The sequence below is a fragment of the Neltuma alba genome, unplaced genomic scaffold, assembly GCF_004799145.2.
Source record: "Neltuma alba isolate B1F8T4 unplaced genomic scaffold, ASM479914v2 tig00011219_pilon, whole genome shotgun sequence".
Lineage (NCBI taxonomy): Eukaryota > Viridiplantae > Streptophyta > Magnoliopsida > Fabales > Fabaceae > Neltuma > Neltuma alba.
Genome location: NW_021635942.1, coordinates 84684 through 109909, shown reverse-complemented (window position 1 = coordinate 109909; position 25226 = coordinate 84684). Strand labels below are relative to the sequence as shown.

Below are 25226 nucleotides of genomic sequence, written 5' to 3'. Positions count from 1 at the left end.
TTTGTAGGAGGGGGGGCCCCGCATTAATTCCGGAACGGCGGGGAGGGCGGCGCCTCCCCTTCGGGAGGGGGCCACTAGCATTAAATATATTTTTCTGGTCTTTAATATAGGACTCAATTCTTAAGTTGATTTTGGTTCTAAATATGAGACCTATTTCTCATATTTATTAACTTTCTCTAAATTACCCCTATGGATACTCCCTCAACCATAATCAAGTAGAAGAGGGAGATGTGATATTAAAAAAGATGATTATGTTGTTTTAGAAAAAATGTGTCACTTTTCTTATAATTAATAACTTACCTAACTTTCTTAATCTAATCAAATTAGTTAAATAAGTCTTATATTAAGGACCGAAGGAGTAGTTTATAATTGGGTGGCATAGCACGAAATTATTATTATTTATTTATTTAATGTACAATTAAAATAATAATACTAGTTTTTTCTTTGTGCTTAATATAAGTCACTTATAATATATTGCCACATATCAAGAAATATATTAAATTAAAAAAAATTAGTTTTACCTTTCTTAAAGTTTTTTCCTCCCTATTTCCACTTACAAATAATTCTCATCAAGGGTGTTCAAAATAGGCCCATCCTGATCCCGACTATATTGGGATGGGACGGACTCACCCCAAAATTTTTCAAGACAAGACAAGAAATGGGACTGGGATGGGCTCGTCCCGACCTAGTAGTAATATATATTTTTTATCATGTTATAATTATTAAATGTTAAAAATACAAAATGTTTAGGGCATGTGTAACACAAAATGTTTCACTCTTTGATTCTATTTCTAGGGTAGAAAAAAAAAGATAATTTTAGCCCTATTCATAAGCCACTTCATTAAATTTTTAGCATAAATATATTATTTCATCTTATTTATTATAGTATAGATAGTTATTTTTTAAAAAAAGATTTGTATATTAAATACAGATAAAGTTGGAAAGTTGTCATGTTTAATGGAGAATCAATACATTTTAAGATTTTTTTAATCTGTGTAAGATATATTGAAAATGCCTCATCAATAAAACCAAATGAGTATATTTGTAGCTTTCAAGACATACGTAGTTGAAAAGTTGAATGATTATTAATTATTTAGAGCATTTATAGTTGCTTATGATTTTTAGAATGGTGAAAGTGAATTTTAGAACTATTATATTACTGATTATTACTTATATGAGGTTTTGTTTAAGAAGGCTAAGCCCAAAACAATAAAAAATAAAAAATGAAAAGATGCTTTTAGGAAGGACTAAATCTAAATTAAAGAACCAAAAATAAAAATAAAATTCACTGTAATAGGCCAACTACAAGGCAAAAAAAGTTTTACGGAAAAAAAAGACATCCCAAGCCTATCTCCATCCTATTCCAATTAAGACCGAGACAACATTGAAATGGGACAAGATACGAGATATATTTTGGATGAGTCTATCCCGGTCCCATCCCATCTTATGAATAGTCTTAATTCTCTCGTCTCTTTGGTTTTTTCCTCTTTCCAAGGAGAATTAAATAAGAGTAAAAATAAAAAATAAATGAGCATTAAATATACTATAAGTAACTTATATTTAGAATGAAAGTGGTATCAATTTATTGAGAAAGCTAAAGTATACTTTTAGTCCTTTAACTTTACATAATATTTTATTTTGGTCTTTTAATTTTAAAAAGTAAACTTTTAGTCCTCTAACCCTAAAACTATTAACAAAAAATGATGATATTGAGCTCTTGAATACTAATAAAATATTACTAAATGTTAATATATTAATTTTAATATTCAAAACAACCATGATTCTTACAAAAAACCATCGTTTAACACTAACAATTTTGAGGTTAAAGGATTAAAAGTATAATTTTTGAAGTTAAGAAACCAAAATGAAACCGTACATAAAGTTAAATGACCAAATTTATACTTTAATCTATTGAGAATTAATTACAACCTTACAATTAAGAAAAATTTAAATGAGGTGTTTGGTGTTAATTGGATTGTAAGACTCTGACTCACAAAGTTAGCCAAAAATCATCTACATGCTCTCTTTATTTTTTTTCAAATGTCAATGAGCATGGGCGGTTTGGTTTGGATCTCCTTTGAGCCTTCGAACTTCTGAGCATGGTTTTACTAACTTGACGGGATGTTTGTACCATGTTTAATGGATTTGCTTCTTCAATCTCAGGTTCTAATGTACACTATTTTGTATAGTCTTTGGTATTTTAGGAATATAAAGGTATTTGGGAATAGATCATGCTGCCCAGAGCAAGTTTTAAATCATGTTAAATGGCTGATGTATCAGAGCAGTATTATTCAAGATCATAGCATGAGGCTAAATGACACAAAGGGAAGAAGCATGGTCTCAGTCCCTTCTGGTTTTTACCATTGTTGGGTTTTGCTGATCAAGTTGGGTCGGTTAAGACAATTTGGACGTACTATTCACCAAGTTTGGGTTCAAATTTTCTTTGAGAAAAGTCTACTATGGTCTAAAGTTAGTATGGTTCCCAAAAATAAAAGTCCCACTCAAACAGTGTTAGAGGACTTGCGCAAGAGGCTCTACTTTGTATGTTATCAGTCTCTCATGTTGGCTCCCTGTGCCTATAATCTATCAATAATAATGAATAGACCAAGCATGGTAAGACTGTTGACTGGACAGACTTCATATCATCAGGAATGCAAGGTCATCGTGCAGGATATTAGGTGTTTATGTGCTAGGTTTTCTAATGTATCCTTCTTTTCTTGTTAGATTGTACATGTTATTATCAAAAAAAAAAATCTATATGCTCTCTTGCCTTATATATACACCCGCGCGCGTGCACACAAATAATGTTCCTACCTAAGACAAGCAGGAGTTAGCTAGATAGAGCTATGTATCCCCAACTTGACAAACACTATTCCTCTTGTTCTAAATATAAAACCTTTATATACACTATATAAAGGTCTTATATTTAGAACCGGGGCAGTAGTATTTTTCTTAAGAGTATTATAACTATTTTGGGCCCTACCTAAAAGAAAATTGTTAATTCTGTATATTATAGTCCTTGCCTAAATTGGAAAGAAACCTTCAAATGAATTAGCGACGGGTCGGTGTTTTTTTTAAGACTTAGCTTGAGGGTGCACCACATAATTACTTGTGCGCAGGAGTGACTATTTGGTATATATCTTAGATTTTACGTTTATTTATATACAATAATATAAGCATCGTTTCTCATCATATTTATTTTTTTTAACTTACATATGTTTCATTTTAAAAAATTTGCATGCTATATGTATTTAGTTGACGAAAAATGAGATCAAGGATATAAATAAACGCGTAAAAGTGATGCAAAGCGGTCATGGCAAAATACTGTAAAAAATCTATATCAAACTTAAATAAAGAATATTATATCTAACTGAGATAAGAGTTGATATATGCAAGAAATTGTAGTTAACAAGATACAAATTTGTGACCTCTTTTTTAGCATTCATGCATAGTTGGCAATTGTAAACTACTAATATAAATAACAAATACTTTATTCTGCTAGGTTTAGCTGACTCTACATGAATTATATGATGTTTTTGTATTCTATTAATAATCAAATTCTTAGATAGGTATTAATAAAAAGTCCCATTTAATAACCTCATGGAGCATTCACTTTAGTCTTCTCAAACGATTTTCAATTATTTTCTTTTTAATAGACACCACACCTAATCACCTCTGATAGATGAAAAGTAATTTCAAAACTAGTGTAGTTATTTTTCACGCTCAATATGTGTATATTTATTAAGATAAGAACATTGCGTCAACCAATTAACATAGAATATAGTGTAAAGAGAGCAGGTATGAAAGTTCACACGGATTTGTCTGGTTTTGCTCCCACATATGTTCATTAATAACTTTGAACCTCCCCACCTGTTAGACCTTAATTAGAACACCATTTTCCAACTTTAAAAATAGAGTACTCCGATCCTCACTCAGAAGAATATGATCTTTAAGAGTTACTTCATTCTTGATTTCTATCCCTTTGACGAAACACATTGCCTGACAAAGACCTTTAGAATTAGAAGAATAAGAATGCTCAAACAAACTCTCTCAACCAATATATACATAAGATGAAGCTGTACGTAAGAAGTCAAATGACAAAAATTTTGCAAGATTAGACTCAAGAGTGATGCTTATATATGAATCCAGAAGCAACAATTCATTCATATCACTCATCAAGTGTACATAAAACATAATGTTGATAGCCTAATATTGAGATATACGGCCATTCCAGATCAAAAGTAGCCATGATTAGCTTTCAAAAAAGTTGTTAGACATATAAAAATCACCTGTCATGGACGCAACCGGCGAATGCTCCTCAAAATATGACATTTGCGGTGAATTTTTATAGTTGATGGACGACTATTCAAAGTACAGCGCAGCCATCGATGCGTTCACACGGAGTAATTAATATGAGAAACTAAAGTCAACCAAAATAATTGAAAATAAGATAATTTAACCAAAAAAAAGTTTGCACAAACAAATTTTAGACACAATAATCATATTTTTTGGGATCAATATTCAAACTTCCGGGGAAACTTGCATCAGTAGCTAAGCCGGATAAGCCTCGATGATGGACACGAAAGAAGGTATGTTGATGACTTGATAGCGAGGGAAGCCTGCTTGATTCAGTAGATTCTTCCATTCCAACTCAGTCCTCTCCCTCCCAGACGTGTGTGCAATCATAAGCAAATCAAAGACCAAGCCTGTGTCATCGAACAACCCTTTCCCGTCTGGCTTCAGAACAAATTCTGCTATGATCACCTTCCCTTTATCCTTTGGCACCGATTTCTTGCAGTTCTTCAGTATCTTTATGCAATCTTCGTCGCTCCAATCGTGCAGTATCCACTGCATTATTATATTCATAAATCCAATCAGTTTGGAACCCAAAAGTATTCAGAACTCAGATTTATCCCGAAGAATCCATTCGCCCAACCAAGTACTTCATTCTTTGTTTATTGATGCACCCAAAAACATCAAAAATCAAATCAATATGCATGGACTTCGTAGATAAATTTTGAGATTAAAATTGGTAATTCAAGTATCAACCAGTTAGTTGTCGGGTACTCCTCCAGTCTTTAATATAAGACTCATTTAACTAATTTTATTAGATTAAGGAAGTTAGGTAAGTTAGTTAATTATAAGAAAAGTGACACATTTTTTCTAAAACACCATAATCATCTTTTTTAATACCCTCTCTCCCTCTTCTTATAGTTGAGGGAGTATCCATACGGGTAATTTAAAGAAAATTGATAAATATGAGAAATGGGTTTTATATTTAGGACCAAAACCAACTCAAGAATTGGGTCCCATATTAAGAACCAGAGGAGTAATATATACACACCTTCATGAAAACGGCATCTGCATTAGGCACGGAGAGGAACATGTCTCCTCCGACGTGGGTGACTCCGTCATGTTCAGGCGCGGTGGAAACCACATGAGGAAGATCGAAGTTGATGCACTTTATGTGGGGATACGCTTTCACTATCTCCGACACAGTCCCTCCGGTGCCACCCCCAACATCCACCAACGACGAAATGCTCTCGAACCCTTCCTTATACGCAGAGACGATCGCCTTCGTCACGATCCTCGCCGTGCACGCCATCCCTTCGTTGAACAGCTTGTTGAATTCTGGGCTCTCCGATGCCAAATCCCAAATCTCTCGGCCGTGAGCCTTCTTGAAGGCCTCGCCGCCTTCTCTCACGCAGTCGCTGAAGCAGTGCCAGGGAGCCATAAGGTCGGGGTGATTCTCCATGAGAAGCATGGGTGCCAGGTTAAGGTCGGAGTCACTTAGCAGCCACCGAGAAGAGTGGGTGAGGCCGTAGAGCGTGTCTCCTCCGTCGGAGGGGTGGTGGGCGGCGAAGATGTTGCGGCGGACGAGGAGCCTCATGATGCGGTAGAGGTAGGTGGGGTGGGGACAGGATGCGTCGGGAAGAGAGCGGTGATCTGGGACAAAGTGATCGGTCCACCGTGGCGGTGTATAATATCGGGTATGCGGAGCTGCACGGCAGATTTGAGGGCCATGGAATCGGCGAAGCCGAACATGTACTTCCAGATATCAGCTTGGCCTTGTAGCATCAAATCTTTCTCTTCCATTGCATTTTCTCCCATCTCTCTCTTGAAAATAGTAATTTACAACCTCTCCTCTTGAATCATGTAAATGATTTATAATATATACACGAATTTAGTAGGAATAGTTCAATGCATATCTCTTAATCTGACACTAAATAATTTTAATAGCATTTCATGCGCACGCGTATATATATTGACGACTAAGTTGGATGCATGTATTCACATTGATTAAGTTAATAAATATGATAAGTGAGGTGCATTATTATTTAATGAACAAAAGCATCTCTTGACGGTTAATGAACAAAAAATTAGTTTTATTTGTTAATCATAATGAATCATTAATCATTATTACATCCACGTGTTATCACGACAGCCTCCAAAGTCCAACCAAACAAACAAATGAAACCATCCACATCCAAATCATAATTAATTACGATATTCAGCCTGAATCACAAGACCGAACAAATTAAAGAAACCCAGAGTAACCAAAAACAAACACAGGCAACCTGACGACCGGCCTATTAAAACCGGAAAAAAGGGGGGGCCTCACAAGTAACAAAACGAACAAACTCGAAAATAATAGATGTAACAAATAATAATACTACCCCGATCTTATTTTATAAGATCTAGTTTATAAACTACAAATGAGATTTTATAATTAAAACCAGAGATAGTAATAATAAAAGATGAGGAGGAGGATCTTTTCTCTATCTTTCCTATCCTCTACCCTCTTTTCCTTCACCTACTGGATCAACATTTCAATGTGTTTGGCTCTTCTTTGCAATAATTATATTACTTCTGGTCCTTAATATAAAAACTCATTTGACTTTTATTTTGGTTTTAAATATAAGACTCTAATATACTTTCTTTCTCATTTTTATTTATTTTTTTCAAGTTAGTCTAATACATTTTATTAGCAAAGATTTTTTTAAGAAAGACAACACTTATTTATTACAAATAATTAATTTAATTAGTTTCTTTAATCTATTTAAATTAGTCAACTAGTTCTTATATTAAGAACAGAAAGAACTAATAATGTAGTATTTAATTTGAAATAAGCTAGACATCGATGATTAACATATAAATAGCCCCGTGTCAATGCCAACAAGTAGATTGACGTCAGTAATAGGGACTATTATGAAAGTGAATAAGGGTAAAGGGTGACTGCGTATGATCACTAAACGATCAAATGTGTTTGCTTCTTCTTTGCAATACATCTAATTTGTTTTTTGTTTTATGTGAAACTATGACGGATGCGCTGTTCTTTGTAGTAAAAATAAAATTCGCATAAGCAGGTTCAAATTTCAATCAAAAGAACCACACATTAGACAGAGATTGAAGTTTTATTAGGTCATAATAACATGGAGCGTTAATTAAAAAGCAGACAATAATAATCAACCACCACCACTCAACTTATCGCTATATATTTATTAGTCCCCCACACATTTTGCAAAATAATAAACCCATTCAACGAGCTAGTAAGCAAATATTGGAAATTGCACATTATACTTTCCAATTCTGCCCATAACATGCTATGCATTCAAAAAGGGGAAACCTCAATAATGGAAGGTATGGTGGGGATTTTGATGATTTTATAACGACCACAACCGGCTTCGTTCAATAAATTGCACCATTCAGCTTCACTTCTCTCCTTTCCCCCCGTTGTGTGCGCCATCATGAGCAGGTCATATGTCATCTTTGTGTTGCCAAACACGCCACAGTCATCTTCTTCCTCCAACACTATCTCCACTATTACGATCTTCCCCTTCTTCTCCGTCACCGCCTTTTTGCAGTTCTGAAGAATCTTCTTGCAGTGCTCATCGCTCCAATCATGCAGAACCCACTACTTTACCAGATAACATGCAACAATTTCTTAGACACGGTACAAAATGCCCTCTTGTGATGATATGAATCAATCAGAATTTGGGATATATCAATTAAATCACCTTAAGGAGAATGGCATCAGCTGCAGGAATGGACTGAAACATGTCACCGCCGACATGGGTGACTCCGGGGTGATCATCGGCTGCGGCGATGACATGTGGCAGATCGAAGTTGATTCCTTTGATGTGTGGGTATGACTTCACGATCTCCGCCATGGCGCCACCGGTCCCACCACCGACGTCCACCAATGTTTCTATGTTGCTGAACCCATCTCTGTACTCGCGTAGCAACGCTTCCGTGATGAACTTACTGGTGCATGCCAATGCATCGTTGAATATCTTGTTAAACGCTGCGTTTTTGGAGGCGAAGTCCCACATCTCGCAACCGTGAGCCTTCTCGAAGGCGATCCCACCTTCTCTGGCGCACGCGCTCAAATAATGCCACGGAGCAAGCTGCCATGGATGGTTTTCCATTATGACCATCGGGGCCAAGCTGAACTGAGAACCATGGAGGAGCCACTTTGACGCCTCTGTCAATCCGTAGAAAGTCTCACTGCCGTCGGATGGACGGAGGATGGTAAAGATCTTCTTGCGGACCAGTGATCTCATGATGCGGAAGAGGTAAGGGATATCTGGGGAGGTAGGAGATTCCTGCCAGCTGGGACAGGGTGATTGGGCGGCCATGAGAGTGTATGATGTCGGCTATGCGGAGCTCCACGGCAGATTTGAGAGCCATGGAGTCTACAAAGCCGAAGAGGCCGTCCCAGATAACTGCTTGGCTCTTTAGGGATTCCTGAGACAGCATCTGTGTGTGTTCCATTGAAGCAATATATGTGTGCAACTGTACGTGAAAGTGGGAATGACATCTTCATATAAACAAAGATGGTATCTTTATAGGAATGTAACAAATATCATGACAAATACCTTGCGGATCTCGGGGATTTGGCAGATAAAATTTAAAAGCCCTGCTTACCTATATATTCTTCTTTTTTTCAAGGATATCGTTTTTTATGTCTGTTTTGATATTGGTGGAGATCGCGCATCAGTTTATTTAACATGTCTATTGTCTTTATAAAAGATTGATACATAAATTAACAAGAGACATAAACGGGGAACCATTTTTAGTGTTCATCACAATAATGAGTATCATGATATTCATCAAATTTCAACCATTCAACTTTACTATGAATGGCCAGAATTTAATATTTAATATTTTTATTTTTTAAAAATATTTTTCTTTAATATATATATAATCCAAAATAAATGTAATATCTTAACTGTAAGTTTTTTTAAAAAATAATTTTTAATTTAAAAATTTAAATTCAGACCTCCGTCATTATTACATTTTTATTTAACTCTTTTATTTTTTATTTCTATTTATATACATGGGAGTGGTTGAAACAGTGGAAACTATTGCATGATTGAGGAATAAAAACTAATTTTATTCGTCGATAATTGAAAGACAGAATATATATGATGACTGGAGGAGTGGCATTACGTTTTTGTCCATTTCCTCGATACATATTAAAAGGTAGCACACTCATTCTGGGTAGAGTACTATAATTTCATTTTTATATTTTTAATAATTTAATAATTTAATGTTTACAGGATGTAAAATAAAAAATATCTCTTAACAGTCTATTTTTCAAAAATTGATTGTTTATATTTAAAATTTTTAAATAGGAACTATTGAAATGTATAAACCCACAACGCCAAGAGAGGAAAGAAGCAACGACAAGGAATCAAAAGGGGCCCTTAGTACGTAATGATCACGTAAGTGTATTATGACAAACTGATTATGGAATAGTCAAACTTGTACTGAATACTTCATCATCACTGGCCATAACTTTGTTTTTTGAAGAACAAGTAAAGAGAGAAGCATTAAATGCGTGGTTGAAACAGAGGTAGGTTGGAGGATGGGGAGCATTATCAGATAGGATAAGCCTCGATGATAGATAAGAAAGAGGGTGTGTTGATGATTTGATAGCGAGGGAAGCCAGCTTGATTTAGCAGATTCTTCCACTCCGACTCAGTCCTCTCTCTTCCACCGGAGGAATGAGCAATCATCAGCAAGTCGAAGAGCAATCCGATGTCATCGAACAGCCCATTGCCCTCTGGCTTCAGCACAAACTCTGCTATTATCACCTTCCCTTTATCCTCTGCCACCGCTTTCTTGCAGTTCTTCAGTATCTTTATACAGTCTTCGTCGCTCCAGTCATGCAGCAGCCACTGCACTTGCATTTCAATTATTCATCAACCACAGTATAATAAAAGTTCATATTATTGTTGGCCAATCATGGTTTTGCAAAGAAAGCTATATTACATCGATGTTTTGGACATAAATGACAGAGATTGGGTGGAAATTTTAAGTCAAAGCGGGGGGATGAACTGGCTTCTATATCATCTCCGCGTGGACGTAATGATTTTAATTTCTTTTAATCCATATATATATATATTTATATACATGCGCAAGGGGTAAGCCCAGCATTTTGTGCCTCCTGTACATGACATTTAAACGGTGCTTGGAGCTAGCTCAAAAGTATATTGTGTTTGGAATGAAAATGCGTATCTATCTTTAATTATGATTTGATTATTTGAGAATTTAAAAAGAAAAAAGTGCAAATGAAACAAGCAAAATATAATCATTTATAAATTTTTTTTAATACACTAAGATGACTAGAATTTACTTTTAGTAAAAAATTTTATTAATGAGTGTATATTCTACTCTCTGTTTAAAGTTTCTAATCATTGTTGTTCCCCCCCCCCCCACCTCTGTGTGTGCGTGTTTTCAATCCAGACATGCGCGCACTTTATTTCGACAGAGTTCTAGATATGCACTTTGTGTGCGCGGTTTTATTAAAGCTTTTTCCAGGAAGCTTAATTCCTTGCATTTATTTATGTTGTATATGAATGACAATTCATGTGCCCAATCAAAAAAAGAAAAAAAGAAAGAGTACAATGAGAATTTGGAGTGTCAGCTGTGTGTTTGCTGTTGCTCAATTTTTCTTACTTCTCTAATATTCCCCCCCCTTTTTTTATAATTAAATTCTACTTAAAATAAGTGAAATTTTGATATATTATAAAAAATGATGTACTTCTCAATTTTTTAATAACTTTTCAAAGAAAAAATACTCTAAAATTGATGCATCTTCTATTTGATTTAGACACAAATTCTTTCGAAGATCATTTTTTAAAAAATTAAAAAAAGAAAAAAGAAAAAAGCCAACTGTTACGTACCTTCATGAAAACGGCATCCGCAGGTGGGATGGAGTGGAACATGTCTCCTCCGACGTGGGTGACGCCGTCGTATTCAGGTGCGGTGGCCACCACATGAGGCAGATCAAAGTTAATACCTTTGATGTGGGGATACGTTTTCACAATTTCCGACACTGTTCCTCCGGTGCCACCTCCCACATCAACCAGCGATCCAATGCTCTCGAACCCTTCCTTATACGCCGATACGATCGCCATCATCGCCGTCCTACCCGTACACGCCATCCCAGCATTGAAAAGCTTGTTGAATTCTGGGTTCTCTGCCGCCATCTCCCAAATCTCTTGGCCGTGAGCCTTCTTGAACGCCACGCCTCCATCTCTCACGCAGTCGCTGAAGCAGTGCCAGGGAGCCATAAGGTCGGGGTGATTCTCCATGAGAAGCATGGGTGCCAGGTTAAGGTCGGAGTCGCTTAGCAGCCACCGAGAAGAGTGGGTGAGGCCGTAGAGGGTGTCTCCTCCGTCGGAGGGGTGGTGGGCTGTGAAGATGTTGCGGCGGACGAGGAGCCTCATGAGGCGGGCGAGGTATGCGGTGTCGGGAGAGGGAGCGTCGGAGAAGCAGGCGGTGATCTGAGACAAGGTGATTGGACCGCCGTGGCGGTGTATAATGTCGGGAATGCGGAGCTCCACGGCGGATTTGAGGGCCATGGAATCTGCGAAGCTGAACATGTACTTCCATATATCAGCTTGACCCTGTAATAACAAAGCCTCTGCCTCTCCCGTTGCACTCTCTCCCATCTCTATCTTTCTCTCTCTCTATCCGTGGATCGATTAGAACAAGAGATGCAGCCACCATCGTATAATATATATAGAGCTGGAGAAAGCTTCCGTCCAGAAAACTCTCTCGTAGCGGATAACTACAACAATATTGTGTCTGAGTAGACGTAGACTTCTGGAAAATATGATCTGAAATTTCCACAGAATTGATTTTAACTGTTGAAAAGATTTTCTCGTCCAAGAAAAACTTATTGGAAAATTACATATTACAGCTTGAATATGAAAATAACTTATACTCCTCCGGTCCTTAATATAGGACTTAATTGTTGAGTTGGTTTTGGTCCTAAATATAAGACCCATTTATCATATTTATCAATTTTCTCTAAATTACCCCTATGGATACTCCATCAACTATAATCAAGTAGAAGATGAAGAGGGGGTATTAAGAAAAATGATTATGGTATTTTAGGAAAAATGTGTCACATTTCTTATAATTAACTAACTTACCTAACTTCCTTAATCTAATCAAATTAGTTAAATAGGTCTTATATTAAGGACCGGAGGAGTATTAAATATATAAAATTTTGGATTAAAAAACATTAGTAAGTTTTTAAGATCGTGGCTTTTAATTATTTTTTGTATTTTATAAACATTTTATAAGAATTTATTTGAAAAAAATACCATAGAACTTCGTATTAATTTTAATTTTTGTGGGCAATCTTCCTTATTTTTGTAAGTTAAATGCTTTCAATATTTGAAGCTTTAAACTTTTTTTTAAAAAAATTTTTAAGTTTGACGTGGATATTTTAAAGCCTGAAGTGAATTAATCAGAATACCAAGTCTCCCTCACCAACAAAATAATCAGAGGAAAAAAAGTGACGTGATGCTCACATGTGACATCGAAATCAGTTGGCACGCATGCCAATTTGAATGGTTCGCCTTAAGCCACTTTTAAAATTAGATCTATCCGCTCAGTGGTGTTATATTAACTTTATATATAATCGCATGCTATTCATTCCAATTGATTATTTGCTTACAATCCAACATAAGAAATTTGGTATTTTTTAAAAAAAATTTCACACAAATGTGTTTTATTTTAAAATGAATTAATATCTTAATTGCTTGAAAGTTCAGTTTGCAAATAAAAAACCGTTAAAGTCAAAGTCAATTGCAAACATGAATTATCCTCCCACCTCAACAATATTTTAAAAAGCGAAAAAACAAACAGGTCATAATTCAAATAGTCAGATTAGTTGGACCGTTCGATTAGGCTGATAACATGATAATTAAATAAAGATAATATTATATATATAACTAATATGTAGAAAATAATTTGTAATAAGTATTATTATTAATAATATAATAATATCTCAATAAAAAATTGTAAATAAAACTGACGATATGCCAAAGAATTATAAACTTTTATTACTTTTTTCTTCATTTTGTTATAATAATAAGTTGATATCCTTTATTTTCATTTGCAAAAAGTGTAAATATTTGAATAAATTAATTTATAAATTTACGGTGTGATCTATTGGTCCATTGAAAAATAAAAATGGGTAAAATGAAAAAAGGTGTTTTATTTTCGTCTGCTTTATTCTTCATTTCTTTTCGACTTCCCAGATGCTTTAATGCTTTTTGACTTTTTTGTGTATACGGGGCCATGGCTTGCATCTTTTCAGGGTGTTTATTTCTTCGTTTCGTGACACCTAAAAACCAGAGGAAATCGTAAAAAAGATTCTAAAATTTGAAAAATACAGAAAAAAAACCCGTGATAACTTGATTATGGTTTTTGATAATAATAATATGTGTAAATTACTAAAAATGATATAAATTAATATGATAATTACATAAAAAATAGATTTTATAATATATTTTAATTTAAAGGAATAAAATTGTTAATAATATATTTTTTTTATCAACATAATTAATAATATATAAGATAATATAATTAATAAATAATTAATATGTGTATATATTTATAAAATATGAGATTAAATATGTTTATAGAAAAATAATTGAGGGGTGTTAAAGTCCTATTATCGTAGGGATCTATTCTGACAGGCACAATCATACTCTCCAATTTGAACCACAAACAGAATAAATTTATTTTTTCTGAAATTATGGTTTTGAGCCCAAAACGGTGGTTTGATGATTTTCCCTCCTGTTTGGCAAATTTTTGACCTAAACCATAGTTTGGGTCCCAAAACCATGATTTTGGCCATTTGCCAAACAGACCCTAAGACTGAGTAAATTTAAGTTAGTTATTTGTCATAAACTAAATTCTATATACTTTCTTACATTTTTCTCTTCTCTTAGCTCTCTTTATCTTCTTCTTTACCTTCTTATCTTCTCATGACGTAGCATTCTTCCTTCACAAATTTGAGCCAGATGGTGTTTGAAAAACAGCACCGAGTTCTGGTTTAACTTTAGCTCTCGGCTAAATGGCTGGCTTGAAGAGGTCCAAAACAGCCTAACTGGTCAAGCGGTCAAACCATAAAAAATGAGCTGGATAACTCTCCGGTCACCTGCCGAACCGGTGTGGTTTTTAAATCACTAGGTGTTGATAAAAATAGGTGACATTACTTTACACACACATACATAGGCACGTATATCATGGAAAATCCTTTGGCAGTTATATATAGCACGTAATGCTCACGCAAATCTTGCATTATATCGTGTCATCTATTTTTGATAACTAATAATCATCTAATAACAGGGTTAAATTAAACAAACAGGTAAGATTAAAAGAATAGTGTTTTTTGAAATATTATGCATGAGATTTCATATATATATATATATATATCAAGGATCAAATTCAGGGGGACTTTCTTCTGTTTTTGGTAGTAACTACCTTTTTTATATTACCTCTGATCCTTAATATAAAACCCTATTTGACTTTTATTTTGGTCCTAAATATAAGACCCCAATCCACTTTGTCTCTTATATTTATGTATTTTTTTTCAAGATAGTCATTCTTTTCTTAAGGATAATTGTAGTCCTAGCCAATATAGTTTATTAGTAAGGATATTTTAGAAAAGTCAATACCTATTTATTACAAAGAACTGACTTAACTTCTTTTTTTAATCTTCTCAAGTTAGTCAACTGAATTTTATAATTAGGAGCGGAGGTAGTATAATCTAAAAAGAAGAATACCTTTAATTGTGAACTTACTCCTTTTCATTTTGATTTTCCCCCCATTGTGTTGTTTTCTTCAATATGAACTCACAGGTGATTGGTTCGTGATGCTGCCCATAGTCCACTCGTCTCTGGTTTTAATTTCCGGGTGACCGTACAATGTAAAATGAAGAAAGTGATGGATGCTTGATATTGACTTTATGTCCACAGTGAAAGGCAAATTAAGATAACAATTGGTAGAATGCAAGAGCAGTACATAATTCGGGGAATCTGTAATAATTGATGTCATCATGCCGATTCCAGAAGCTAATAATGGAAGGGTTCGGTAATGAAGTGACTTTTGCACTCGTCTTTTTATCAATCAAGTGGCATGGTGACATTCTTGAGCTGATGATCACAGTTGTCAAACTAGTTGAATTTAGGGAATTGCTAAGGTCGGAAATTGTAAATCTAATAATAAAATGACATAATTAATGCGTATCCGATGACATATATAAATTAGGCGCGTGTTATAAATGTCTAATTTCGTAGAGTTTTAATTACATATACGGGCTTTTGCAATGAAAGATTGTTTGGTATATTTGACCAGTCAACAAAAAATAAATAATATAAATAGACATGTAAAAATGTTAAATATGAGTTTTTGCTGAAAATTGTATTAACGTGACAGATCAACTTCAGTATAATGAACCAAAAGTCAAAGCTATACGCGGCTCTATGCCTGCGACATATAGGTGAAATAAAAAAAATTAAAATAAAAGTAGTACACAATTAAATGATTTTTTCATAAAAAAGTTATATTACTATTTATAAACAATATTAGGAATATAATTTAAAGAAGATTAATCCTCTATATGTAGGAATCTTTCTTTAACCCTCCCAGAAATCCAGCAAGTACTTTGCGCCAAATAAAAATAATCTTTTTGCCATCTCTTTAGTTAAAAAGTTGATTACTTACCATCAAAGCTGTCATAATTTCAGAACGTTGCTTTAATTCTTAACATCTTTAATTTTTTTCCCCTTTTGTTTTTTTGTGGTGAATGTGCAGAAAATACAGAGAAATTAAGAGAGATTACATAAAAATTCACGTAGGAAGAATCAATGGCTAGCCAGTAATATAGTAGAACATCAAATGATGCTGTTTCATCTTCATCACAAGTGCAGAACCCACTATTAATACCATTTTATAAGTACTTAAAAAGGACTGAAAATTGAAAATCCAATAATGTTTTATGGCTGCTATAACTTGATAAAATTATCTCCTGGCTGTCGGGGGAAAAAAGGTAATATGAAAATTATCAGGAAAGTTGAAGTGCTTCTTTCGAGTCTCAGTCTCACCTAGAGAGAATTATAGGTAAATGGGGTGGACCTGACAATAACCACCTCGAGAAGGATCGGTGACATTTTGCAGGCAGTCTAGGCACCTTCTCTTGATATCTATAGTTAGCTGGGCTGGGCCCACTATATCTATAGGCCCAGTGCATGAAACACAACCCAAGATTGATCTCTCTTTTGTAGCTAGAAAATATCTGTTTGATCAGCCACACTAATGTTACATTTATGGTCCATATTGCACGCCCATATATGCTCAGTCTCAAAGTTTTATAAACGTAATTGGTCGTTATACATAAACATTAAATACTAAAGTTTCACACAGGAAGCAACAAGGGGGAAATGATGCATAATAGTGATGGTATAATATAGGACAAACAAGAGTGAAACTTGGAATGGCCTGGTAAATGGATCTCAGAACGGGGAAGCCTCAATGATGGATAAGAAAGAGGGTGTTTGGATGATTCGATAACGAGGGAAGCCAGCTCGGTGCAGTAGATCCTTCCACTCCAATTCGGTCCTCTCTTTTCCACCTGAAGAATGAGCAATCATCAACAAATCGATGACCAGCCCTGTCTCGTCGAACAAGTCCCTTCCTTCTGGTTTCAGAACAAACTCTGCAATTATCACCTTCCCTCTCACTTCTTCTATTGCCTTCTTGCAGTTCTTCAGTATCTTTATGCAATCTTCGTCGCTCCAATCGTGCAGTATCCACTGCATTATATTCGTAAATCCAATCAGTTTGGAACGTATGATCTGTGTTAACTTATGGGGATGATAGTGACATGCTTCCTATCCTAACTTCCAAGGGGGCATAATTCTCCCGCCAATTTTATTCAGTGAACCAGATTCCTCTTTCACTACCTAATTCTATTGACTCTATCATATCCCTGATTTCTCTCTCCCGTGTGATATGTTAGTTTGCTTCTTTAACGCCAATGAAATTTTAAAATGAATAAATTATATTTTTCGTCAACATCTTTCCCCTAATTTTACATGTTATCTGTTGACTGCTACATCACTAAGGACTCAGAATGCCGACCGAAAAAGAAACAGACAAGAAGAACAGGTTGATGTGTTGCATCACAGCGTGCACAAAGGCTAACAATAAACAAATGGATTTCGTTAAAATATTGATGTAGGCTTTAGCATCATTGATATATCGATATCAGAGACTAATATATAATCCTCAGTGAAGAATTCAGATGTATGATCGATTTCTTGTGCGTGTGTGGTTTTCATTAGTTGACTCATACAGTTTATGAGAAATTAACATTTTATAATGACCTAATATATCAGAAATAAATAACCTAGCCTGTGGATGGATATGCGGGCACAGATTCATAATTTTTTTTAAGATTAAAATTAATATGTAATTCAGATATGTATCAAATTGTTGGCTCTAATTACCTTCATGAAGACAGCATCGGCAGGAGGGATGGAGTGGAACATGTCTCCTCCGACATGGGTGACTCCGTCGTGTTCAGGTGCGGTGGCGATCACATGAGGCAGATCGAAGTTGATGCACTTTATGTGCGGATACGCTTTCACTATCTCCGACGCCGTCCCTCCGATGTTCCCTCCCACATCCACCAAAGATCCGATGCTCTCGAACCCTTCCTTGTACGCCGATACGACCGCCCTCATCGCCATCCTCGCCGTACACGCCATCCCATCATTGAACAGCTTGTTGAACTCTGGGCTCTCCGATGCTAACTCCCAGATCTCCCGGCCATGGGCCTTCTTGAACGCCGGGCCACCTTCTCTGACGCAATGACTCAGGTAGTGCCAGGGAGCCACAAGGGCGGGATGGTTCTGCATGAGAAGCGCGGGAGCGAGGTTCAAGTCAGAGTCACTCAGGAGCCACCGAGAAGAGTGGGTGAGGCCATAGAGGGTGTCTCCGCTGTCGGAGGGGTGGTGGGCAGTGAAGATGTTGCGGCGGACGAGGAGCCTCATGACTCGGGCGAGGGAGGTAGGGTCGGGAGAAGGAGCGTCGGCGAGAGAGGCGGTGATCTGGGACAGGGAGATAGGTCCGCCGTGACGGTGTATAATGTCGGGAATGCGGAGTTCCACGGCGCATTTGAGGGCCATGGAATCTACAAAACTGAACATGCAGCTCCAAACAAGAGCTTGACCTTGTAATGCCAGGGCCTCCTCTCCATTAGCATATTCTCCCATCTCTCTCTCTCTCTCTCTCTCTCTCTCTCTCTCTCTCTGTGATTGATAGTGCTGGTATGAATCAGAGAGGCAGCCGCCTCCTTATAAAGCTTACACCTACTGAGAAATTAAACTCCCGAGTGACATTCAAACAAGTTTAGTTAATTTCAAAGATATCTTCTCTCGTCATCTAATATATATATAATAGTGCCAGGGATTGCTTTGCACCACCCCAAATTAACACCATTGGGATGTGAGCCCAGTGGCGCCTTATTTATGATGTTCCTTTGTCGTAGTATTAATTTCAAACGTTAAACTGCAAATCTACCCTTTAAACATCTTTTCTACGCATATCTAACATTATAAAGTTTTCATGAATAGTACAATTATTTTCGTTAACGTAGGTCAGTGTGGTGTTTCTAGATAAACTTAACGGTCAACCGCTAGATTTAACGATTTTGACATTTTTCATCCATTTCAAAACATTCATGCGCATCTTAACTCTAATTTTAATTACTTTTCCGGTCCTAGATATATCTCTTTTGTAGTCTAATTTATATTATAAAAAAATCTTATATTTAAGACCAGAAGAATACTTACTTAAGCCTTTTTTTAAAGAATGTTTGGATAGAAACCAAACTATAGTTTTAAAAGTGCTTTTACGGTTTATGAAGTAAATATGTAGAGGAGTTTACCTCGTTTTACGAAAAAATACTTATTAGAAGTTAGAAACACTTTTGGACATTCCCAAACACCCCGTTAGTACATGTTTATCTTAACTTTACATAACCACACATTGGCTAGTGCGTGGCTAGGCCCCACCCACAAGTGGGGTTTGGTTCTCTTGAGAATATTCGTACAGTGTGTGTTAATAGCCCACGCTTAAGTACCACTCAAGCATGTTAGGTTTTTTCCCCATTTCGTATTTGCTTGAATAAAACATCAAACACGTGTCATTAATTTACTATAATTTTTTAAATTTGGCATAAATGTTTAAGATTATAAAATGGTTTAATATTTTAATCCCTTACAAATTAACGATGTCACAGTGCGATATAAAAATGATAATGTCAAAGTCATTCACCGAAAAAGACACAAGGAAAAAGAAAAGCACCTATCCTTTAAGCTAGCTCGGCTGTTGATAAATATAGTTTATGTAACTTAATACACCAAATATACCTAACATAATTAACAATAATTTAAATCTATGGTGATTCCCCACTTATTATCTAAAAGTGATGGATGAGGATAAGATGAGTTAGTAAAATCTAACCTTAACTTAGCTTGAAAATATTAAAATCTAAACCGTTAAAATGTGTTAATCTTATAATTAAAAAAAAAGATAATGGAAGAAGATGGGAAGCGAAGAGAAGAAATCCCCTTCTCGCTTCATTGATGCATTGAGTAAGAAATTTTTTTTGTTAATATACATAATTATTATAAAATCGATAATACAACATTGACTATCTGATCCATGAAGGCCTAGTCATCCATGGAACATAGCATTGAAAATGGGGGAGTAATTGCCAATTACAACGTATCAAAATTTGACTTGTCTTATGACATTTTTAGGGTGAGGCGAGCACGTAATGCCCAGATTCATGATGCATATCATACCATATGATATATAGTACTCCTCCGGTCCTAATTATAAGACCCAATTGACTTATTTGAGGAGATTAAGGAAGCAAGTTAAGTTGGTTATTTATAATAAATAAGTGTTGTTATTCCTAAAATATCCTTGCTAATTAAGTATATTAGCTAAAACTATCATTATTAGAAGGATTATCTTGGAAAAAAATGCATAAATATAAGAGACAAAATGGATTGGGTCTTATAATTAGGACCAAATAAAAAGTCAAATTGGGTCTTATAATAAGGACCGGAGGAGTAATATATTTTTAGTTGTTAATCATTTATTTACCATGTTTAATATAAAGATAACTAAGAATGAGATTGAAAGAATACTTTATTCAAGCTTTTTATTTAAAGACTTTAAGCAAACTCAGGGATTTGAGCCAGCGAGATTATGAAATGTTTGTCTCGTAGCTGTATTATTATACCTTGTGTTAAAATATATTAGTGGGGACCATATAGTTATATTGATAAATAAAAACAAAATAAAAGGAAAAAACTAGTAATAGTCTGTGGTTCATGCAAGATTTCACAAGCAAGTGACCGAAGAATGAAGAAATTATGAGATTACGACTATTGAATTGTCAACAACTAAAGGCAGGGAAATAATTAGATCAATACAGTTGTCGTGGGTTTCTTAATTCCCATCCATTTGTGTCTAGTAACTCTGTATGTCAAACCAGTTTAAAACAATGGGTAAAGGTGAAAGATATAGAAAAGTAGAGCTCTTTGCGTAATTGACGTGACTTCGACTAATGTTAACAAATATATATTCCCTTGATATTAGATATTTTTAGTGTATTTAATATTTTAAAATATATTTTTTCAGTAACACCTAACATCTAGTAAATTGGATTTGCAGTATTTTTCAGTGGCACGCGGTATTTTAAACTAATTTTAAGACATTGTGTGTCATTACTATAAAAATAATAATGGATACTGGATGCATTAAAAATTAATTTAGGATACTGGGTGGTACTAAAAAATAGTTTAAAATGCAAAATAGTTTAAAATGCAGCTTGTTAGATATTGGGTATGACTGGAAAATATTTTTAGGTGTCAGATGCACCAAGAATTATTTTAGAACACTCAATGTTACTAAAAAAAATGCTTCACAACAATGTTGGATCAGCCTCCATTTTTACACCCAAAATTTAACTATAATGTGAATAGTACAGTTGACTTTCATATTTTCTGTACAACATAACGGATCCATATTAATTTCCAAAAGATAATAGAAACCCCTCCCCTATGCAACGCGTATCTCAATTTGACAGATTAGCCCCATCATCATTAGCTCATTTACCAAATATAAGCTGTGCATGAAAGGAACTTCAAACAGATAATGACAGATACAATTCGTTTTCCCCGCAGTTCAGTTCAGTGTACATATTATTATCTGGCTGTCTACAATACTTACAATATTCTCCCATTTCCAAGTCTTGAACATGTTGCCTCAAGGCAGGAACAGAGGGGGAAGAGTAGAGCTATTGCCAATGGTACAAGAGATTGTAAGAGGGAAGATCATTCATTCTGTGCAGGTCTTCCAAGCATAACTCTTTCTCCAATTGCATCCTTGTCGCTTGTAAAACATCCTGAACCCATTGAGTAAAATGCCTTGAATTCCAAATCAAAAAATTGAAAAGTCCCACATACCAGAGTCTCTTTCTGCTTCACATCACTCATTAAATAGACTTAATTTCAAAGTGGACTTAGTATTAAAGTTTTCTTTTTCACAATTTCAAAGGTTTGCTTCAATATGTTTTTTCAGTTGTTTTTTCGCAACAGATATGCGGGAAACAGAGAAAGAGATGTTAGTATTACATTGAAGTTCATGTAGGAGGCATGCATAGCCAGCCATTGAGCATCCATCATCTCAAAAGCTATACAGTATAGAACATCGAATGCTTCTTCATCTTCTGCAATACCAAGTATTGATATAATGGTTGGTCCAATATAAAGAGGCATTCCACAATAACTGTGACAAGCATCACCATTACCTTCTAATAATTTGACAAAATTAATTCCTGGAAGACAACGAGGTTTCACTGCAAGGAAAAAAGGTAGATTAACTCCTAATAACTGTCAAGATCTAAGTTGCTAATAATGGAAAATTTCATGTGTCAAAATTTGTCACAAACCAGAGCATAAATCCAGCATCTGTATCAGCATAAATGATACATTAATTCCAGCAACAGCAAAGGGGTACTCCCATGTTGCTCTATGTCCATCCTGCTTGAACAACAACCTATGAAAAGATGCCTTCGTTTTGAAGTCACAAAATTAGTACAGACTCTTCTTCTTGACAGCAGTAGATATCAAAAAACTAAGATGCAATAAGAAAAGCACAAAGCAGAAGATCTAGGAATGCATACCGGGTATGTCCTTGCAAAAAACAGCAGGTTTTCAAGTGAAATAAAGCCACATCCCCTGAGGTATGCAAGTTATGAGACAGAATACCTTTGAATAACAAAATATTGAGGTAATGAACATGTGCTTTCAAATCATTGTAATCGGACATTATCAAGATCTCAATATTAATGCATTTGGAGCCCAGAAAAGATATGAAATCAGACTAAATATCAATGCTTCTAACACTTGGTCATATCGTTATGTGCTCATTTGTACATATAAAAAGGATCCCAGCCACTTTATTCAGATGATATAATCTTATTAACATTAATGGATAAACCATTTTCTCAGGGTAAAAACTGGTTTACTCCATTTCAGTATTCATAAGGAATACCTAAAGTCAGTTGATGGATTAGGACCTTGCCATCCCATATCTTTCCATTGGTCAGATATCAATCCCTTCAGAGCAACATCAGGAAAGGCGCACTGCCACAATGCTCTCAGAGCTTCCTGTTGAAAGTTAATGATGGTTAATCATAGCTCAAAAGTTTCAACTTACAGTTTAATAAAATGAAAGAAATCATTAGACATTTTATAAGTTGAAGTGTAATCGTGTCTGCCAAGGATTTTATAAAAAGAAAGTTGGCATTGCGTAAAATGCAAGTACTTGATGATCAAGGCGAGTCTCATCAAAAGGCACTTGCAGCCGTTCTTGAAGCTTTTGAAGCCTTTGTTCCTAGCAACAAAACTAAAACATTGTCAGTTCAATGATTTTGTTATGACAAAAAAAGTCATACTAGGAACACAATTGTAAATCTAGCTTCTAACTAAGCTTTAAAATAAGCTGCTCCAATCATGTAATGTGTCATGAATTATCCATTGCCAGACACGTGTGAAAATTAATATCATGATTCACGACAAAAATTACTGTTTTGTATACATTCATAATATTTTCATGATCCGATCCTACAATTAGATACAATGTGAAAATAGAAACCGACAACTTTATCTTTGCTTTTTCACCTGAAGAGGAGTCAAAGGATAGTCAACAAACTTGTGATGACGTTTAGTGCTTGAGCGATGAAAGAATCCTCCTATCCATGATCGCGATCCAACCATAGCGTTAGCTACTTCCAGCAACATGTGGATCAGTAATAAAAGAAAAGAAGAATCTATGATAAGGATTGGGACTGTTAACATTTAGTTTTTTGAGTTTGTCGGCAGTTGTTAGGAGATTTTGACAGAGTAAGGGTCACTTTGAAACCAAATTGTTCTGTGCTCTGTATGTAAAAAAACAGAGGATAGAAGAAGTGGCCTAGAAAACTGTGTTAAGGATGTAGGAATAACTGAATTTTTCATGGATCAAAGGGTAATATACTGAAGCAGCAATTAATAAACTCTCATGATGACTGGCATGTAATATCGATTGGGTCAACTTTTAATGAATTGATAAGAGAAATGGAATGTAGAAAGATAGTAGCAATAGATCAAGGGATAAATCTACTTACTAAGACATTGGGCCAAATGAGATATTAGGTGAGTAGAATTGTGCGGCCATTCCAATTCTTCATCTTCCTTTCTTTGTCTCCAATAAGGCTCATCCTCATCAACCTGCATTTAAATTTTCAGAGCATCTATGGTAAAGTGCATTGAAATAACCAGAATATGAACAGTCCATGAATCTGCCAAAAGCTCGAATCTATTGAGAAATTTCATGCAATTAGTTGAAACCTTCTCACTGTGCTTAAAAATGCCTTGTCGAGAATGCAATTTTTTTTTTGGGGGCGAGGGGTTTTCAATTTTTGCATTGGCAAGAAGAAATGTAATATCTTTCCTTTACAGTAAGGAGAGAAAATAGTCAGAAAAAGGAGTACTAAATTTCTGTTTCGAAGGATGTAAAAGGAAAAATATTTCGTTGATGGGCACAAAACGCATTGCACATCAGTAAAACAGGCACATTCTGAAGAAAAACAGCCTCTTCACTAATCTTCTAAACTATCAGAGTTTCTATAAAAGAAAATGGGATTTACTTTGTGAAGAGAGGAGCAAGAAGGAAAACATCGTTTGCGCTTCCTCAATCTCATGAGGGAAACAAAATCGAGCAGAAGAATGGCTTATTTTCTTTTATAAACCAAAAACAAAAGTTGGAAAAAAGACAAAAACCTTTTGAAGAAATGGGAGACATATGATTGCACACCCAACCAACCCATGCTCTCCCTCCTATAATTCAACCTCCCATCATTCCGAGCTATTATTTTGTTTGTACGCTGATTTTCTCTGTACCCATAACTAGAGAGAGAGAGAGAGATGAAATTGGTAACATAACATTGAAGGGCATCCTAGAACAAGAAGTGATGAAGGGTGAATAAATAAAGGCTAAAAAAATTAAGAACGTAATTAAAGGTCACATTTTGCTGTAAAGAAGGGTATGAAAAGTGGAGAAGGTGGGGTGGGTGTCGCTGCTCTGCCTAACATTGCTATCTTCTTTTCAAGACGGCACCTTTACATACAAGACAAAAGTTATCTCCCACCTCCTAGCGAACATGTAGATACAATAATGAGCTAGCAAAGGGAGGAAATTAAAAAGAAAGAAATGAATGGAACTAATTAGCTATGGTGTCTTCTTCCTCTTCTTCCCGAAGTCAGAATTGGATATGGTATCCGACGAGA

At 35.3% G+C, this 25226-nt stretch overlaps 3 protein-coding genes and 2 pseudogenes across 6 annotated transcripts; all 5 read right to left on the bottom strand.

Moving 5' to 3' along the window:
- Positions 1-4251: 4251 nt before the first annotated feature.
- On the bottom strand, positions 4252-6183 carry LOC114762566 (xanthohumol 4-O-methyltransferase-like; annotated as a pseudogene).
- A 1213-nt stretch (positions 6184-7396) lies between these two features.
- LOC114762567 (desmethylxanthohumol 6'-O-methyltransferase-like) lies at positions 7397-8913 on the bottom strand (annotated as a pseudogene).
- A 797-nt stretch (positions 8914-9710) lies between these two features.
- LOC114762563 ((R,S)-reticuline 7-O-methyltransferase-like) lies at positions 9711-12006 on the bottom strand. Its single transcript, XM_028952069.1, has 2 exons — positions 11193-12006; positions 9711-10184 (listed from the first exon to the last, which is right to left on the bottom strand). The coding sequence occupies exons 1-2, from the start codon at positions 11961-11963 to the stop codon at positions 9885-9887; spliced, it is 1071 nt and encodes a 356-aa protein (XP_028807902.1). The 5' UTR covers positions 11964-12006; the 3' UTR covers positions 9711-9884.
- Positions 12007-16590: 4584 nt separating this feature from the next.
- LOC114762564 ((R,S)-reticuline 7-O-methyltransferase-like) lies at positions 16591-24854 on the bottom strand. 2 transcript variants are annotated; one of them, XM_028952071.1, is made up of 3 exons: positions 24847-24854; positions 17823-18608; positions 16591-17126 (listed from the first exon to the last, which is right to left on the bottom strand). In XM_028952071.1, the coding sequence occupies exons 2-3, from the start codon at positions 18588-18590 to the stop codon at positions 16827-16829; spliced, it is 1068 nt and encodes a 355-aa protein (XP_028807904.1). In that variant the 5' UTR covers positions 18591-18608; positions 24847-24854; the 3' UTR covers positions 16591-16826. The 2 variants fall into 2 exon arrangements, with proteins under 2 accessions (XP_028807904.1, XP_028807903.1); XM_028952070.1 differs by lacking the exon at positions 24847-24854 and having other exon boundaries at positions 17823-18675.
- Positions 21524-24822, bottom strand: LOC114762568 (ELMO domain-containing protein A-like). 3 transcript variants are annotated; one of them, XM_028952072.1, is made up of 10 exons: positions 24720-24822; positions 24065-24167; positions 23580-23683; positions 23224-23292; positions 22951-23066; positions 22580-22634; positions 22346-22466; positions 22205-22252; positions 22029-22123; positions 21524-21799 (listed from the first exon to the last, which is right to left on the bottom strand). In XM_028952072.1, exons 3-10 carry the CDS (start codon positions 23673-23675, stop codon positions 21692-21694), a joined length of 708 nt encoding a protein of 235 aa, XP_028807905.1. In that variant the 5' UTR covers positions 23676-23683; positions 24065-24167; positions 24720-24822; the 3' UTR covers positions 21524-21691. The 3 variants fall into 3 exon arrangements, with proteins under 3 accessions (XP_028807905.1, XP_028807906.1, XP_028807907.1); XM_028952073.1 differs by lacking the exon at positions 24720-24822 and adding an exon at positions 24587-24627; XM_028952074.1 differs by lacking the exon at positions 24720-24822 and adding an exon at positions 24587-24627 and having other exon boundaries at positions 23580-23650.
- Positions 24855-25226: the final 372 nt, after the last annotated feature.